The sequence below is a fragment of the Octodon degus genome, unplaced genomic scaffold (assembly GCF_000260255.1).
Source record: "Octodon degus isolate 3935 unplaced genomic scaffold, OctDeg1.0 scaffold00111, whole genome shotgun sequence".
NCBI lineage: Eukaryota > Metazoa > Chordata > Mammalia > Rodentia > Octodontidae > Octodon > Octodon degus.
Genome location: NW_004524687.1, coordinates 7,393,126 through 7,412,985, shown reverse-complemented (window position 1 = coordinate 7,412,985; position 19,860 = coordinate 7,393,126). Strand labels below are relative to the sequence as shown.

The 19,860-nt window shown below is 41.1% G+C and overlaps 1 protein-coding gene and 1 non-coding gene across 2 annotated transcripts in view; one reads left to right on the top strand and one right to left on the bottom strand.

Annotated features, from left to right (window-relative positions):
* Positions 1 to 11,594, top strand: part of Ntrk2 (neurotrophic receptor tyrosine kinase 2) — a 388,716-nt gene extending 377,122 nt beyond the window's left edge. The window contains exons 20-21 of the mRNA XM_004639387.2: positions 9,617 to 9,775; positions 11,409 to 11,594. Coding sequence (XP_004639444.1) covers positions 9,617 to 9,775; positions 11,409 to 11,594 — 345 coding nt within the window. The remainder of the gene's footprint in view (positions 1 to 9,616; positions 9,776 to 11,408) is intronic.
* On the bottom strand, positions 1,842 to 1,947 carry LOC111812074. The gene has a single exon (XR_002817665.1). It is a non-coding gene; the product is annotated as a U6 spliceosomal RNA (small nuclear RNA).
* Positions 11,595 to 19,860: the final 8,266 nt, after the last annotated feature.

The following is a 19,860-nucleotide window of genomic DNA, read 5'->3' as shown; positions in this document are numbered from 1 at the left end:
TTGGGGATAAGTACAAGAAATTATAGAGTGAACAGATGTAGATGTACTGTGAAAACACACCCCCCCAAAAGTACAATACAGATATGAGGTATTCTAATTATGATGTTTACTTATATCACTATGATTTTGTGATAAAACGTAGGCAAATTGAATTCTCAATGGAAAGTGTGTATTGAATTTGTGTATCTGCTTGCCAAGTACTAGGAGAATTAAAGTCAGTTCCATGACCTTTTCTTTCAACATAGATGATAATTTGCCTTGTTCCAGAAGAGTAGTTATTTATGAAAAAGCCTACTTGAAAAACTATTGTAAGCAATAAGGTCCAGCCTGTTCTCACTTTCATTAATCAAAAAATACTTGGCCTTGAATTTATGAAGTCATTATCCTTATGTCTTTGACCAGACTGTTACTGTAAATGCAAAAGACAAAGAAAATGGCCTAAACTGTAAATATCAGCAATTCTAGGAGTAACAATAAATACTTGCCAGTGTGTAACAGAGCTCCCAGCCTGGTACCAAGGTTCTTGTTGTTTCACCCCAAACTGGATTCATTCAGGAGAGGCAAGGTAAATGGGCCCGAATTTCTTGCCTGAAGTACACCCTCATTCAAAGGCCAGTCATCATGGAGGCCTTGTCACTCTTCATAACAGAATCCTCATCTTCCCAGCTGTGGTCTCAAAGTACCCACAGTCTGACCACGGCAGTTCCTTCCAGGCTCTTCTCCAAGGGGATGATTTTATGAACACTGTTTTTCTCTTATGTTCAACCTTCGATTACAGATGCAACACATGATTAATAAGTAAGTCCAGTTATTCTGTAAAGTTTACAACTTTCATGAATTTTTAAGGACCAGATCAAGAGCAACTGCTGAGACAAAGCAATCAGGCATGACTTGTGATGAAGAGATCTAGGATCCCCTTCAATATTTAATGTGACCAAAAGCCTCTGACAACTAATCATGACTTAATGGGGCTTGCCCTTTGTCAGAATATTGCTAAGGGAGTAAAGTGTTTGGCTTCCAAACAAGTTATCACTCACTCACTGTGTAAATAGCACAAGCTGAAAGTGGCCTCCTAGGTATTACTGGTCTTTGCTACTGAGTTTAAAAGGTCCTGGGTTAGTGTTCCTTGTTTTTAAATCACTGGTGGTTTCAGAGCCAGGGAGGCATTTGTCTGGGGTCTAGAGGAAGTGGCTGCCCACCAGTGTTACACTCACAAATGCAGAAGGGAGATGATGGGGGCAGTGGATTGTGGGCATAAGGAAGACCACAAAGGGAAATAAGAAAAGGAGAGTGCAGCAGGAGAGAAGAGACCATGCTGAGGGAGTGTGGAGCATGATGCATGAATTTTATGAGGGTCCAAACAATGAAGGGAATTAAGTTGTCACTTCCTCTTTCATCCCTCCAGTTCCCCAGCAAATGAGCTGTGTGCTCCTCCTGAACTTACACCAAGATTAAAGACAATTTTTAATTTTGAAACAAACATGAGGAAAAAAACCCAAGCTGCCAGAGGGAAGAGTGGTGAGCTAGAGAGCAGTCTTCTACCCTGTTGGTCATCAATTTATATTTACATGAATATTTACATAAAGAAAAAGAAATGATATGCTCTAATATGTAGGGGAAATTTCACAATTTATAACTTCTGGCCAAAGATTTTGTGCTTTGAATTTCTTGGGTAAAAAATAAATTTTGTTGCTTCACTACTTAGATGTGACCCCTTTCACCTAAAAATAGTGTCATTATCAATTTGTAATTCCAAGTAGTTTCACCAAGGACCTTTTAGTGTTTCTGTCAGGATTTATTTTCTTGAAATACTTTTTTCCCATAATTTTATTGAAAAACAAAAAAATATGGAATGCTTCACGAATTTGCGTGTCATCCTTGCACAGGGCCATGCTAGTCTTCTCTGTATTGTTCCAATTTTAGTATATGTGCTGCTCAAGTGAGCACTTGAGATACTTTTCAAACAGGTAGATTTAAAGAATTCTCAAGCCTGAATATTTTAACTAGAATGCAGTTGTTATTTTTGTTTCTTAACTAGGCCATCCTATACATGTATGTATTACTATTAAAATTAGGAGGTGTCGTGAAAATAATTATTAGGAAATAAAAGAACAGTTCCTCTAAATAATTTTTAAAACAGAATCTATCATTTTTCTCCACTTAATTTATTTTAAGCTCTAGGAATTTCACTTGGCCTTGAGTCTCAGACATTGTTCTGATTAGTTTTTCTTGTTTTAACCAAATTGCAGTGATTAGAAGCCCAAATGGATCAAGTCCTTTTTTCCCCATAGTTTTATGTTCTTTAAATTCCTTCCCTTTTCCTCTAGCCTAAGAAGTAATGGGATCCTAGAAATCTTTCTAAATTTCATCCCTAGATCCCACTGTCTACTTCAGGGATGGGAAAGAACTTTGCTTATAACTTAGCCCTTACGTGCTTCAGAGCTTAGGTTCAGTTTTCAGGAACTATGAATTTCATTAAACAGTTCTTATTTGTAACATCAGATTGGGGAAAGTGCTTCCATTCTTCCAGTGTAAGGCTTAGTTCAAAAGGAGTTTAGAGGAGTGATGCAAGGATGGATAGGAGAGCAGTAAAGACTAAGCTCTTTGAAAGAGCATATCGAGAGTACCTCTCTATAGCAGGTCTCACAAGAAGCCCACTTGAAAATGTGGTTTGCTTACCAATTAACCCCCTCAGCATCTACGAGAGGGGCTGCTGCCCTACTTGAGACTTGTGATGTATGTCAGAAAGGAATGCCTGTGGTTCCCAGGGCTCTGTTAAGGATGCTAGAATAGTTCCTGAGTGGAAGCAGAGTGGTATGCTTGAAATGGTAGAACTTGAGCCCACATTTAGGTGACTCTTAGCTTGTAGGGAGAAAGGAGAGAAGCTCAAGCTTCCAAAAAGGCATGACTAAGTGTTCTCTGGGTGAAGGGCCACAACTGGGTTTGCTAGCTGGATATAGAGCAGAAGTCAATGACTAGAAAAAACAGAACTATAGCGTGATCCCTTGGAATGAATATAAGATGTCCAGGGGGCAGGGACTTCGTGTGTGGCTTTAGCTTAGCTATTTGAACCCTCTTTAAAGACCTTATTTACAACATTTAGGCAAGCCACAATCTACTCTGGAGGGCAGATTTTGGATGCAAGGGAGACAACTCAGAGGAAATTCTCCGTAGAATGTGAGGTACTATGTAATGATGGATGATTATAATGACAAAGTGGTAGTAGATTATTGTACAACCAGAGCTTTGTGATAGAAATAACCAAGAGCTGCCCTAAGCTGCCCTAACCCTTCACATCTGATGAATAAAAAAAAAAATAAGCCAGACCTTTGGGAACTGGATCAAGCTGATTAGTAGCACAGCAGGAACTAGAAATCTCTTCTCTTTGGTTAAAGTAAAGAACACCTACAAGTCTACACGAGCTCCCAGCTAACTAGACTTTCATCTTGCCTCAACTCAGCCTGAAGAGTAGGTATCTGCCTCAACCTGAGCACCAGAGAACCCCTGAGGTGCCAAGGCAGGCCCAGCAGTGAAAGGCAGAAATGCCAACTTTCAGGGTCATGCTTAGAATGGCATTCTATCTCACAAATATTTAAGCAAGAGTGTGAGGGCAGGCTGCCAAGAACACAATGCAAGACAAATGTCTCATTGTGTTTGTTGCCAAACAATGTATGTTTTGTGTGGCTCAAAAGCCACTGAGAGTCTGTGACAAAAGTATGACAATAATTTGTAACAACAGTGATTCATTTTGGGGGTGTCTACTCTTGTGACATGCTCCAAAATCCTCAGGAAAGGGTTGCTAAAGAAGCGTTAAGAAATGTTGTAAATGAGTTTAGAATACTAGTGAACCCTGCTTGAACTTTTATTAGATTGTCCCACCATTCATCCATTTGACTTCCAAACAAGGAGACCATTCTTTATAACAGCATGTATGAAATCCCCAAAGAGATTCTTGAAAGAACTAAAGTGAAAAATCTGTCCCAAAGAGACTTCAGCAGAAAATAAATGATCAGATGGGAAAACATGTAAAGAAAAATGTGACGCTTTTTTTTTCTCTATTCTTTACAAGAAACAAGAGCTTCTTCACTGGCCATGAACAACACAGGCAGAGCACCTAGTAGATGAAGTTGTAGTCAAAAGCACCACTTGATCACTGCTAATTGAAGACAAGACAATCATGTTGTTGGATGCTCTCCTTAGCAGTTGGAGAAGGAACGCTGTCCACTGAGGAAATGAGAATCAAGGCTCCAGAGAGGGAGCTCACACCTTGAAAGCCATTAGTACAGTTGGACTTATAAAGCATTCCCAAATAGCTGCTTGAATATTTACCTTGTGACAATCTTGAGGAGGTAAATTTTGTCATCCACAATTTAGAGTTGGAGAAACTAGGACCCAGAGAGGTTTGACACTTAGCCACATTTCCCAAACTAGCAAGTCAGGTGTACTGTTGGAGCTATAAGTTTTCAATATCATGGATGAGTGTCAAGCCCTGTGCTATCAGGTGTGGCAGGCAGGCCCAGAGAGCTGGAGTTGCTGCCCCAAGTTGGAACCTCAGAACCGCACATCCTAAAGCCCAGCCCCATGTGCATTTCCTATTCCTTTGGTTCTAAGACCAAGATGGCCAGTCTCAAGGACTGGCTGATTGTTAATCTTTCTAATGAAGAACAGGTCCCCAGGAAGAAGACCATAGTTGTCAGGGTTGGTGCTGTTGGCATGGCCTGTGCCATCAGGATCTTAATGAAGGACTTGGAAGGTGAACATGCTCTTGTTGACATCATGGAAGACGAATTGAAGGGTGAGATGACAGGTGTCTAGCACAGCAGCATTTTCCTTAGAACACCAAAAGTTATCTCTGGCAAAGACTATCATGTAACCAAAAACTCCATGCTTGTTATTATCACAGCTGGGGCACATTAGCAAGAAGGAATAAGCCATCTTAATTAGGCCTAACATAATATGAATGTCTTTAAGCTCATCATTCCTAATGTTGTAAAGTACAGACCAAATTGCAAGTTGCTAATTGTTTTCAATTCAGTGGATCTCTTGACCTATGTGGCTTGGAAGAAAAGTGTATTTACCAAAAATTGTTATTGCAAGTGGTTACAATCTGAATTCAGCCTGGTTCCACTACCTAGTGCAAAAAGGCTGGAAGTTCACCCACCAAGCTGCTGTGGATGGAACCTCTAGGAGCATGGAGAGTCCACTGTGCCTGTGTGGAGTGGAGTGAATGCTGCTGAAGTGAATGTCTGGAGTGCTGGAGTGAATGTCTCCCTGAAGAATCTGCTCTGAGTTCAGCACTGATGGTGATAAAGAGAAAAGAGCTTTGGAAAGAGCTTCACAAACAGGTGCTTGGCAGTGCTTATAAAGTGATCAAACTAAAAGGCCACACATGCTGGGCCACTGGACTGTCTCTGTGCAATGGATCTGGCAGGAAGTATAATGAAGGAACTTAGGAAGGTGCATCCAATTTCTACCATGACTAAGAGACTATGAAATGAAGGATGGTGTCTTAGTGTGCTTATGTCTTGGAGCAAAGTGGGATCTCAGATGTTGTGAAGGTGACTAATTTCTGAGGAAGAGGTCCATTTGAAGAAGAGGATGGATCCCTTGTGCAAGATGTGGGAGGAGCTGTAGTTTTAAACCCTTCCAGGGTCACATGTCTCTACATGTCTTACTGGAAGGTTGTGCTAGTTATCCTTTTTTTTTGATGTGTGGTTGAAGCAGTAGTATTAAAATAGCCTGAGGAACAACATCCATTTCCAATAGTTAGAAATAGAAATGGTTCACAAAACCCCACGTTCTTTCTTGACACTGGATGGTACTCCATGTCTGCAGTCCTAAACTGATTAGTGTAAAGTAGCCTGCCATCTCTGGGATACCAGGGCCAATGTTGCACAGGCTTCAGTCCTTGAAACAATGTGTGTGTAACTCTGTTATTTACCTCTACCAGCCAATCCTGGTCTGGTTGGTTACAGTCCAGGATCTAGTGTGCAAATCCATAATTTCATGTCTTGCACACAACTGCTTAAAAGGGTTTTTTGTGTATTATATATCAAGAGTGTATATTGCCATATAATGTAAAAAGGAAAGCTATCCCTGTGAACAGTATAACCAAGTGTCATATCAACTGCACCAAGTAAACTTTTTTTTTAAATTTTTTTTAACATTTATTTATTGTGTGTGTGTGTGTGTGTGTGTGTGTGTGTGTATGTGGCCAGCTCAGCCCACCAGGGGGCGGGGCTGGCTGGCATGTGGTGCTGGGGGATTGAACCGCGGTCCCTGTGCTTTGCCAAGCTTGTTCCAAGTAGGTGCTTTAGACCACTGAGCCATCTCTCCAGCCCACCAAGTAAACTTTGAAGAGTGATAATTCTATTAAGTAAATAAATAAATAAGGCAGAACCAAGTAGCTATGGAAATCCTGTTATCTCTATATTAATACCACAAACTCCATTTTTAGCCATTTGTCTGTAGGAGACCAATATAAGTAGTTATTCCTATCCCACAAACACATACTCTTATTGGTTTAATTCACTATATTAATGTTAAATCCATTCTTTCCTATTAAATTCTTCAGATGCTTTAATGCAGCTCTGAGTATTATAAATTTCCATGAAGGGAAGAAAGTGGCAGGTTACAATATATTTGATGCACCTGGTCCAGGAACTTTTGGGAGAGCCAGCTCTTACCACTCCTAAGGGACTGGGATCCTCACCTGATCGTGGCCGGTGATCGCCGCCCGTCCTCTTGTTACCCTCCCACATCAGCTCTATATTGATAGTACATCTGGATTCTAGTATCAACATTCCCATAAGAGAAGTAATTGTATTTTTTCACTAAAAAACTGGTTGCACACTAACTCTGCACTGAAATCCTCTTGACCATGTAGAGAAGCCTGTCCTTTTCAAAGCCTTTTATCTGTAAAATTCAAGTTGTCACTTTTCTAAGTAGCTCTTGTTGAAGGTAACTGTGCAAGAAGCAATTCATTCCTTCAAAAAGAACAATGCCCCTCTTAAGCTCTAAGCCTTTTTCAGAAAGATTAGCAGACACTTCCATAAGAAACTTTCTTTTCGTGGATGCTTAAATACTAAAACTCAACACCAGAAGACAAAGCCACATTCTTCGCTGAACCTCCACTTCTCTAGGTGACACTGACTCTGGTTCTATTTCCTCTAATGAGAACAAATGTGGATGAAGAAAGGCACAACTAAGCTAGCTGCTCCAGTGAAGCTTGCTAGGATGGGTAACATAATATGAGCTCTTCACTATAAGGAAGGAGACAGGATAAGATAGGCAAGGCAAGGGTAAAGTCTACAAGTGCAGGAGTAGTTAGTTTCCTTCTGATTTTGTCCCATCCTTATTTGTGCATGGCAAGCAGAGCAGTGCTTTTGACCTTCATAGTAGATGAAAGGGTCTGTAGGAACATCTAGGTCCTGGTCCTATCCATACCATGTGTCAGACATATGACCTTAGGCAAAGTCTCATAACGCTAGGAAAAAATTTCATTATCTAAAGATGCCACCCTATGGGTCTGGGGTGGTAGTTCAGTGGTCTAAGCACCTGCCTGGCAAGCACAAGAACCTGGGTTTGATCACCAGTGCTGCATGCTGTGCAGCCACAGAGCCTCTGGAGCTGCAGGGTGCACCATTCCAGTCTCCAAAACTGGGCGTGTTGGTGCACGCCTGTAATCCCATTGCTGGGGCAGCTGAGACAGGAGGATCCCTATGAGTCCAAGATGTGTAATGAGACCCTGTACCAAATAAATAAAATATTTATTAAATTTTTTTAAATGTCAGGATGAATTCTGAGTATATTTGTGAAATTAGATGGATCCATGGAGAGGTTTTGTATGCTATACAGTGCTTTCCAGGAGTGGTTTCAGAGAATGGCGAGAAGTCCAGTGGTTTGTGAGGATGAGTGTGCCAAGTTACACAGCCTTTTCTGGCATGTCCATAACTTTGTGGATGGGCAGAGCCCGACCCCGTCAGGACTTAGAGCAGGCCTTCCCTTGGCAAAGACTTGGTGGGATCATCCTGCCCTTATGCCCTGAGTCCTCCTGAGAATCTGGAAGTGTTGGATCCTCTGCATATATTAGCGCTTTCCATGGCCAAAATCACAGGTACTCAGGGGTTCCAGGGCTATGAGCAGGACCAATATGCATGTACCTTCATCACCATTTGTATGTCTTCTGACTATTCTGTGACTGCTGTACTGGTCATGATTCGAATACACAGCCTAAGTGGGACTGTTGCTGCCACCTTCAGACAGGTCTATGAAAGAAGCATACTCTCCTTGAATGCTGAAGCCCTGTCACTGTTGAAGGAGAAAGAGCCATGAATCTAATAGTGAGGACTTTATGTGTCCTGGACTCATTGAAAGTTGACTAGTAAGAAGGTGTGGGACACCCTAACCCTCAGCTGGAAAGCTGCCTCTATGCTTGCTGTTTAGTCTTATTTATAGAGAAAAGCAGAGAAATCCCTTTCAAACTTAGCATTGCTCGATGCCAAGGGCATTCTTTGAAAACACCAAGCATAATGGGCATCCCTGCATTCAGCCTCTTGGGCTCTGGGGTGGAGGGCCATTTGCAGGCATGTTAGGTTCATTTTTTTCCTATATATAAGTAATGAAGGGATGCTGAGAGTTAGAACCGGGCAGAATCTCCAGGCACCACGAGTCTTAACTCCCTGAGTGGAAAAGGGCAAGAGTTGTAAATGAGACTGATTGCCAGCTGTCGAGTTAGGTGTGTGCTGCAGCCTAGTGGTGCCGGACAGTGTTAGCACGAGGAGTGCCACTTGAAGGCCACTGTGCAGGAACGGGCAGCCTCGTGTGCCACACCCTGGATGTGAAGCGAGAAATCACAAACAGTGTCCTTTTACAAACTTGTTTCTCCTTGCCTGTGCGACTGCTACTGCTAGGTGACCCCCTCCCCCTCAGCCTTATAATTAAAATTATCATTTTAGAAACGTATTTATTTATTGTTGTAAATAGCTAAGGAGGAGGGGAGAGTCCTGAATTTGGCACCCAGAGACCTGAGCTCCTCGTGTTCATAAACAGCCTGCACTTCACTTGCGCTTTCTATAAAATAGAAATAAACTTCCATCTTGCCCATTATGGGTTATGAAGGTGTTTTAGATAGCACTTTGTATGCATCACACTCAAAATAGAGGGGAGCTCGGAGCTGGGCCACGAAGGAGAGACTGTGCAGGACTCGTTATTATGGCCAAAACTACCTTGCTAATTGGAACATGGAGCCATTCTCCTCCAGGAAGTAAGTGTGTGTGTGTGTGTGTGTGTGTGTGTGTGTGTGTGTGTGTGTGTGTGTAAGATAAACATCCATGTAAGCATAGTTTCTGTTCTTGGTGTGAGAGACTAAGAATTCTGAATAATTCAAGGAAAACTTGTTTTGAGGGTTCTTTGCCCTCTGTCTCTGTTGCTTGAGATGCTGAGGGAACCATACATCCCTTATGTGTTTATATAAATAATCACAATAGGGAAAGAAAAAACAGCACAGGTACACGTGCATGCGCACGTGTGTCCACACACACACACACACACACACACACTACTTACACAGTGGTTCCAGAGTGACTGATGCACCTTCTTACCCCTTTCCTGCCAGGTCGGTGGCCACACAATGCTGCCCATCCGCTGGATGCCTCCGGAGAGCATCATGTATAGGAAATTCACCACGGAGAGTGACGTCTGGAGCCTGGGCGTTGTGTTGTGGGAGATTTTCACCTATGGCAAGCAGCCTTGGTACCAACTATCAAACAATGAGGTATGCAGTTGGATTGGGGAAGAGCCAAAGCCCAAACTGGAGCCACAGAGACCTCTGCCCACTGGAGACTGACTCTGGGCTGATCAAGGCATGATCTTGTGCAGCCTTGTAGAGCTCAGATACATACTTTCCCAAGAGTGCCCTGTGTGCCTGCAAGCCTACAGTGCACCCAAAGCTATAACTGAAGTGCACTCACTACTCATCACTACATTAGTAATTTCAGAGAAGGGTAAAACCAATGGCACAGTCAATGAAATGGAAGAATCATTTGCACTGTTCTTCTAATAAATTTAAAACACATAGTGAGTACCAGCACTCTTAGAGTCCAGGGAGATATTTCTTGTTCTCCCAGTGAACTTTCAAAACCCCCTTTGTACATTTCTCTAGAACATTATAGTGAAAACATCGAGTATTGTGTGTTCTTCCATCCTTTGCAAGTATGCATACCCCATGATGTCCGTGATGGAATCATTTCAGATGTCCCAAACATCAAAATGTAGAACATTCAAATCTCTTATAGAGAATGGTACAGTATCTGCCTATAATCTATGCATACTTTCCTGTCTACTTTCAAACATCTCCAGATTACTTATAACGGCTATATAAACAAGTGTAATATAAGGAGTCTGTGCACTGTATTAGGGAATAATGACAAGAAAAAGTCTGTGTATGATCCATACAGGTGCAGTTATTTTCTGAGCATTCTTGATGTGCAGTTGGTTGAATCCACACAGATGGAGCCCAAAAGTGTGGGGAACGGACTCTAGGTCTATCTTTGAGACACTATGCCTTGGACAGGCATCTCACATCCTTTTCAGATATGGGTCTGTCTGTTTAATCCAATTCCATTATGAGAAATGCCTGCCCGTTTCTGTAGCCTGCGGTTCCCCACCAACCAGTATCTTAACACACAAATGGCTCAGGCCAGTAAAAACTAATACATAGGACTGTTGGTCAGAGGCACAGGGCAATTCTACATAAACAAATTATCTCTACACCTGTTCTGGGACATCAGAGTGCACTGAGAAGTGGATATAAGCCAATCAAAGTAACCATGGTGTAAACCAACCCATAATAATTATTTTCTTCTTCTGAGAGAAATAAACCACAAGTGGACTTGTTTTTCAAAAGCTCGCTTTTCCTAGAGGTTAGAAAGCATCAGGGAGGGAACAGGCATTAGTGGGTGACAGGGACCACAGCACAGCCACACCGGCAGTGTCCTAGTGCTTCGCACAGAACAGCAGGGTGACTACAGTTCACAACAATTGTGTACTCCATGGAGAACTGTTGGTTTACAAAATGACAACCAACCATCCCCAAGGAGGAGCTAATATAGACATGCATGGAGGAATATAGAGCCATTAATAATAAGGGTATAATTTCATGAACTAGATGAGAGTTGTTGGAAGGCTCTCAACACAAAGTAGTGATAAATATTGAGGTAGATGGAAATGGTAATTACTCTGAATTGATCACTACCATTTTGTATATGTATCAAATTATCATGCCACACCTGGCAAATAAGTGCACTTACTATAGGTGATTTTAAAGGGAAAAGGCTCCTGCCTTTGGGCACAGTGCTCACTGGCCGGGCCTGCTGTCCCTCCTGTCTGACCCTTCTCTACTTCCCTAGGTGATCGAGTGCATCACACAGGGCCGAGTCCTTCAGCGACCCCGCACATGCCCCCAGGAGGTGTACGAGCTAATGCTGGGGTGCTGGCAGCGGGAGCCCCACATGAGGAAGAACATCAAGGGCATCCACACCCTCCTTCAGAACTTGGCCAAGGCATCTCCCGTCTACCTGGACATTCTCGGCTAGGGCCCTCTCCCCAGACCTCCCTTCCCAACACACTCCTCAGATGTGTGAGAGGATGAACATCTTTTCCTGCCGCTGGCTGCCATGAGGCTGCCGCGTGGACGGGCAGCTCTGGTGATGTTGACGAGACCCCGCGACGTTCTCAGACTGAAGCAGCGTGGACTTCTCCGCCCACAGATGCAGTACTGACTTCCTTCTGGCATTGTCTCTTTCTCTCTTCCCATCTTCCCGGTTTGTTCTTTTCTTTCTCTTCTCTGTTTTTCTCTTTTCTGTTTGTTTGGTTTTAGTTCTCCTGCTTTATAGTCCTTCCTTCCCCTTTTTAATCAATCTGGCTTCTGCATTACTATTAACTCTGCATAGACAAAGGCCTTAACAAACCTAATTTGTTATATCAGCAGACACTCCAGTTTGCCCACCACAACTAACAATGCCTTGTTGTATTCCTGCCTTTGACGTGGATGAAAAAAGGGAAACAAATATTTGACTTAAACTTTTGTCATTTCTGCTGTACAGACATCGAGAGTTTGTATGGATTCACTTCTATTTATTTATTTATTTATTATTGTTATTACTCTCATTGTTTTTGGATGGCCTAAGCCTGTGTGGCTTAAGAAATACTTGTGTTCAATCTTGGAAAACTTTATCTGTGGGAAATTAAACCAGAGAGAAAGAAGATTTATTATAAACTTCAGGAGAAATGGGAGAAGCAAAGGCAACCATTGAGATCAGCTGGCGTCAGTACCTACTTAGGACAAACCCGGCAGCTGTCAGCTGAGGAATGCATCTGGAACCTTCCCCTGGACCTTCTGAGGAGTACACAGGCTGGCGGACTCTGTGCCATGGACTTTTCCTCTCCCATCTCCAGACACACTAGAGTGCAGCAGAGATAAAACATGATTTCTTGGGGCACAGGACAATGTATCATGTGCTCAGACTCAGTCTTGTCTTGGTTGCCATGGTGACAGCTCTGGGTCTTTTTCAAGTATTATGGACCAAGCCTTTGTCAAGTCCAGTTGAAAGACGTATATTCTGATCCAGAGATCATTTCAGGGTCAGGTGAGAAATCAAGGACTTGGAAAAATAGGACAAGCTCTCAATTTGGAGCCAAGGTTCTCTTACGTTGAACTTTTCAGACAGCAAGCACCTCCTTCTGACCCCTACCCTCCATTCCCACCTGTCCTTTTAACTGTGCAAGCAAAATTGTGCATGGTCTTCGTCGATTAATACCCTATGTGCAGACTAACACTTGAGATGTCATGACCCTGATAGGTAGAGCAGATCCATAAAAGGTATAATTTGTATGATTAACAATGCTAATGGGCATTCATTAGCTGAGAATAAATGTCTTGGCATGGTACAGTTGGTGGCGATGGGTTTTACTGAATATGGACCCTGAACCCTGGATGTCTTCATTCACATGGAACCCCAGGACTCTGGGACTGGCAGAATCCATCCCTGAAGGAAGGAAAACCTCGCTGAGCATATCACATGCATTCATGTTCAGTGTACACAGGCCAAGTCTCTTGCTCTAGGCTCTGGTTGGGAGAGTGGTTTCATTCCAAGTGTATTCCATTGTCAATATGCCATTTTGGTTTTTGTTTTACATCATTAAACAAGAGAAAAAAGAAAACTTAAATATTGGCACAAGATGCCATGGGAGGCTGTGCCCTGACTGAGCATTGGAAGTGTGCTGTGGGGCATGATCATTGGTCTTAAAAAAGAGAGACTAGAATTTTACAGTTATTTAGAGTCAGTCATGCCAAGGGGAAAAGTATTTCCACTCCTAAAGAGAGTGTGCTACCCTCCATGAGGGGAATTTTGCTGGCCCTGACATCTTTGTAGTATGAGCCAGATAGGAAGGGAGTGATCATAATCAATCTTAGGTTATTTCATTTGCTATTTGTTTCTGAAGGTGCAAGAGCTCCATTTAGATTTTGCTTATGCCCATTAGTTACTGGAGCACTTTGTGTTTCTTTATAGGCTATTAAAGCCAGTATTGAAAACTCGAAAGTATAAACTAATAGAGAACAACATGAAATCCAGCAGCATCTGTGGCCAGGTGAAGGGATTAAATAAGACAAACTATACAGTCCCTTTGGACTCTGCACTGCCCCAGTACAGATGGGAGTTGAGGTATTTGTTCTCTTTGCCAGTGGGAAAAAAAAACCCTCCAGAACACACACAATAATATAATGAAAGCCATATCTCCATGATATATGCGTGCATATATATATATATATATATATATATATATATATATATATATAAAGGACCCATAGTACTGTTACAACACTTTGGAGCTCTATGAAACAGTAGGAATGGGCAGATTTGTACAACCTCTTCTAAGTTTCATCACAGATGACCTGAAAACATACACAAGTTTGTGTGTTTGGCCAGCTTCTCTGGGAGAAATAGTTGCCAGTTATTTTTTATTTTAACTAAGAACAAAGGATCACCTTTGTTCTCTAGGATACTTAAAGGTATCTTCTCGTTCAAGGAGGGTGGTTCAGTTTCAGGGCAAAGATTTGTTGAAAGCAGATCAGAAGATAGGAGTGCTTTGTTCCAGTTGTGTTTTCCTCAGAAGGAAAAAAGCAAAAAATGAAAATAATAAAAATTTCCTTATACCTTCTGACAAGTCCCTCAAGGTCTTGAAATGAAAGGTACTATGCAAGTGCAAAGTTTTATAGTTATTTATATTAATTGTTATTTACTACTATCATTAGTCCCTAATGTCGTCTCAAGAGTATGTGCTGACTTTAGAGATGTCTCGCTCTAAAAAAAATCAGCTTGCTTTTAAGAGTTGATATTTTGAGCCACAAAATATCTTGAAATACTTGTTGCTATTCTTCTACCACCTCTTTCTCCATCGTTTCCTAAATTTTAGCAAGGCAGCGTCTTCATTCTACCTGTAACAATCACCAAGGATGGCCTGTCATCAAACACCTTAGCAAATCCAACAATAGCAGTGACAAAGCTGATTTCTCAAGCCCAGTCTGACAGCCACTTCCACTTATCAGTTGTTTTAACTGGTTTTGAAGTGCTTTCCCCCTGTGTTCACAAATTATTCCTATGCTTCATAGGCGAGGAAATCGAGACGCAGAGAGTCAGAGGCAGCCAAAAGTCTCCAGACTGGCTTCTGGCACCAGTAGAGCTTTAGCTACATACCCTGATGATATAAGTCCACAATTTAGCCCACTCAAGACACTGATACACAAACAAGCAGTTCAGGAAAGAAAGTAGGGTAACTAATTCATGAAGTAGGATAGATAGGAAAGTAGAAGAATGAAAGGCAATACTGAAGATGGCAAGCAGCTGAGATACTGTAATGTATAATCATGCTCTTAGCTTCAGCTATATTCTTGTACACTGAATTGGTGTCATAACCAGGCTAATTTAGAAAACACTTTGAAGTATGCTATCAAGAACTATATCATAATTCATATTATACATGTGTTCACATCAGCGCTACCTATGGTATTTTCATGTATTTATATATGTGTTATGTACTTTATTTATACATATACAAATGCACATACATACATAATGTGTTTGTGTGTTTATGTATAAATATATAGGCACACAGTAATATATATAATTATAAGGTGCAGTGTTAATAATTTGCTTAAAACTGCTAAGTAACCAAAACTCATTCATGTCCCATTGCAGTTAGAGCTTCCATTCTCCTTATGGGTAGGACGTCACACTTTTCAACCCTGCAGTACTGCAAGGATGGAAGGCATATGTGAGATGATATGCTTCCTCAGACAACAGAAGAAAAGCCACCCCACTGGGCATTCTTTCTCTGGCTCCTTGCAAAGGAGAATGCAGACTGAAATAGAGCTCATCATGGAAAGGTCCAGGAAAGGAAAATAAATTTTTTTGGTCCTTTTATACATTTGCATTATGTTCGCTTTGTCCCACTGTGACCCTTTACACTTGTGTCTAGAATCGAAGCATTCCAGACACAGACTGGAATGTCAGAGGCCAATAAAGAGAAATTCAAGTGAAAAGGGAGAGAAGCAAGTCTTGAGGAGGTCCTCATCCAGCTTCAAATGTAATCAGTGGTATAAAATACTGTATTTTGCAAAGCCTCGGAGAAGAGGATATCCTGGTCAACAATGGACATTTTTTAAACTTTCCTTTTTGAAAATTGGGCAGCCAACAATTGGACACACAAACAACATTAAATTGTGTCCAATTTTTTTAAATTACTGCATATACACACATTCTCTTGATTCTCTTGATCTCCTATCACTTTTTCTCCCCTGCTTGACAACTTTATTTCCAACATTGACCTTCGGTTTCTCCCTATAATACTTTTAGGGAAGTTGGTTGGGAACCCAGTTTCCTGAATATCCAAATTCATAGCAATGGGATTCTTCACAATGTGTAATTGGGATACAGAGACTCAGGTTGTAATAGCTTGTAAATGAATCGCAAATGTCATTCTAAAGAACTGGAGATGGGAGGATTACAGGTAAAAATCACAGTACAGTAAAGGGTATTTTCTTGTCAGGGCTGGAATGAATCACTGCTGCTCAAGTCAAAGGTTCTTAAAGATATTTAGTTTTTCCATTCTTCCCTCTTTCTTTTCCTTTGACTTCTATTTATTCAACTATGTATTTATTTATTCACATTTCTTCCATTCATCACAAACACAAAGCAAAGCAAAAAACAAACCATATATGTATATATGTTGCAGGCAAAACACTGTGAATCTCAAAATCACAACCAAGCAACTACTCTGCCATCCTAACACATCTCAGGTGACAGCAGGTGACAGATTGGGAAAAGAGGAGAATGTTGATTTTCAGTCTATGCGTTCTAGGCCAGGTCTATTTATTTTATTTATTTGGTCTGTGCATTAATAAAACCCATCTTGAGTGAGAGTTAGCTGAATATTCAACATACTAGAGAAAGCGAAAAGCTGCTAGTAGCCACGTGTTTGAACAGGGAGAGAAACTGGAGACAATGAAACGTAAAGGCCTCTGTAACTTGTAACGTGTACATCTTACTATTGTTTTTAAATGTATAAAACAGCTGGAAATGTTTTAAGTCAAGGCCTTTGAATTCAATGTGGTCTTTAAATATGTAATCCCTTGACAAATGACCAAATCATGATGAAATATTGCTCCTTGCATCCCCTTGGTCCTCACTCTTTATTTACAAATCTGCCTAGAGGTATGGACGCTCTGCATTTGCTTCTGTATCTGGAGAGCTGTTTGTATATATCCAGGCTTTAGACCCACTTATTTCAATATCTCTCTGCAGATACATCTCCCCTTCAATGCTGACCTGGTATTTGGAACTATCTCTCTTTTCATTTGGCTTATTTTCCTTTTAATGTGCTGTCTCTGTGCTGATACTTAACAGTTCCTGTTTTGCAGTTTGTTTTGAGGTCAATTGCTTTACTAAGACCCACTGCATCTTGGCTGATTTCAAAGTGACACCTGAATACAGTGTTTAAAAAAAAAAAAAAACAGTTTTGTTTGTAAATCATGTGACCAGCTTCTCTCAACCTGACATGGAAAGTCTCTTGTACTACCGTGTATTTAATAAAACTGATGTCTTACAATAAATAACATCCTCCTAAAGAGAGACTTAAAGTGACATGATTACTTTTTTAAAATGGTATGGAATTTCCACAAGGCATACTGTGTTCTTGTTTTATATGCACACACGCGTGTGGGTGTGGGTTTTGATATTATCACTGTGTTCATTGGTCGAGGGAAGTGAGGGTCAGTGGCCTCAGGTACAAGTTTCCTGGCTGATCTCTTCACATAGCTGACATTATTTTACTTATTTCGGGTGGCTGAAATTTCCCTAACTATTGCTTTCATTCCTGAATTTAAATCCATGCTCTACCTCTGTTGTCTGCATAGTAGCCTTTAGTCACATGTGGCCAGTGTGACTGAAGAACTAAATTTGAAATTGCATTTAATTTCTACTAATTTACATTTAAATAACCACATTGTGTCTGGTGCCTACTATGTTGGGTGGGAGGGAGCAAAGAGAAATCATAGTCTCTGAGACATCAGGTCATCCAAAACCTCCCACAAGAAATGTATACTGTGGCACCTCGGGGTCGAAGCAGCCTTGAGGCTGTGGATGACTCAGGAGTAGAAGGAGCCGACCAGATTTGTTCCTCAGTGCTGCACAGGCTTGGTTTCTGGTGTGTCACATCTTCTCAGTGTTCTGAAGGGCACAGCATTCCTCATATATGACTTGGGTACCTACGGTTTGGCTGTAGGCCATTCAAAACTCCTATCCTCAAATGTTTCCTCTTTAACACTTCCTCTTTGTGATGCAGATGTGTTTTTCTTGGATTTGAAAAACATACATGACAAGGATAAAACTCAGCAGGAATGTGGGGATTTCAAAGCTGTATAAGGGACATGAAAATCTGTTCAAAATCCAAAATAGGTTTATGTGGCCTTGTGAGATCAAACCATGCACTTACCTCAGAGAAATTGAACTAAAGCAGAAAAGTTTACTACAGGCTTGACTAGTCATAACCCAGTTTTGCTTATTAAAGGCCCTAACTTACACCACACCTCATCATACTTTTGGTACAATTATAGTGGTTCAATGAAAATTCCAGCCCTGAAGTCAAGTTTTCCAGACCCTCACTTCTTACAGCCTATCTAGCCTTCCTTCTTTAAAACACTTTTCATGCACCCATAAGGATACCTAATTTCCTAGATAAGAATAATACATCTGAAATCTTATTAATAATTACAATAGACATAGTTTTATAATGTCACCTAATAAAAGAATTGCTCACTGTGTGCCAGAGTGTTACATAGGTATATTACTTTCTATTAGAGATTTCAGTCTTAGCTTTGCTGCTTTGGGCCTATGGTATCATGGTACATCTTAGATCACATGCTAGAGATCATGGCATCTGAAAAGCAGAGGAAAGCACTTGTTCATCTCATGGCAGCTGGAAAGCAGAGGGAAAGAAAAAAGAGCAGACAACTTTTTGCAAACAAAGCAGTTTTGCTTGAAAATCATGTGACTAACTTCTCTCAACCTGACATGGAAAGTATCTGGTATTACCACGTATTTATTAAACATGATGTCTTACAACACATAACATGTCCCTAAAGAGAGACTTAAAGTGGATCCTAATAGTCCCTTAACAGCATTGCCTCAGTGACCTAATTTCCTTCCACCTAGCCTCACCTCCTGAAATTTCCATCACCTTGCGGTAGTACCATAGACTGGGGGCCATAACCCGCAACACATAAGCCTTGAGAGGACATTTCAGATCCAGACAAAAGTATAGGATAAGTCTTCTCCTTAAGAGGTTTACATAATTATGTGTTTTGCCACCTAAGGTAATATTTACAGGATTAAGATATGAATGTGGAGGGCTACTATTCACTGCACAGCACTATCTTAGTTCATAGAAACCTTATACCTGTCTTAGGAAGCTGGCTCTGTTATTGTGGTAGTTTATATACATGAAAGCTGAGTCAATGAAAGGTTTTTTTTTTTTTTTTCTCATTTCCAAGAAGGCTAAGTCAAAAAGAAATTGGTTGATTAATATAATATTTGTGATTTGCCAGAGAGATGCATGTGTTAACTCATTTAATCCTCACACCCTATGAGAGTGAAGAATATACAGACCCAGCTCCAGAAAATAGCCAGAAGTCCAGGTGCTTGGCTGGCATAGGGAAAGCTTTTAGTTAGTGTTTGAGCTGGCCTGGTGACTGGGGTTTTAGGATCTTGGCTTTAAGTCCCTCAAAGAATAGCAGAAAGCAGTTCAGCAGTCAAGATCTGTAGGAATAAGATTATTAGCAGGAGGTAAAGCCAAGATTCAAGGAGACCAGACAGTCTCTGGAAGATTGAACTTGAAGGATGAGGTGCAATGATGGCAACTTTAGTCTTTAGACATAGAGTAACCACTTGGCCACCATCCCAAACCAACCCCAAATTGCCAGCAAGATCTTTTTGGTACTTTCCAAAGGCTCCAGCATTCTCAATTCCAGTCTCCTTAAACCGTATGGAAGATAAGCCTGTATGTAAAAGGAAATGCTGAGCAATGGAGTTCTGGAGATAGAATAAAGTCAGAACTGAGTTTTAGAAAGAGCTCATGCAATCAGACCTACACATATTTGACCATTTGGTGAACGTTAAGTTCTTTGGTAATCTCCCGGGTCTTCACACCTGTCTGCAATTTACAAGGTATGTTTTACAATGAAAGCAATGTTTTGGCCAAATTCTTCCAAATAGGCAATACTTATTATCAAGATTACATGCCTGA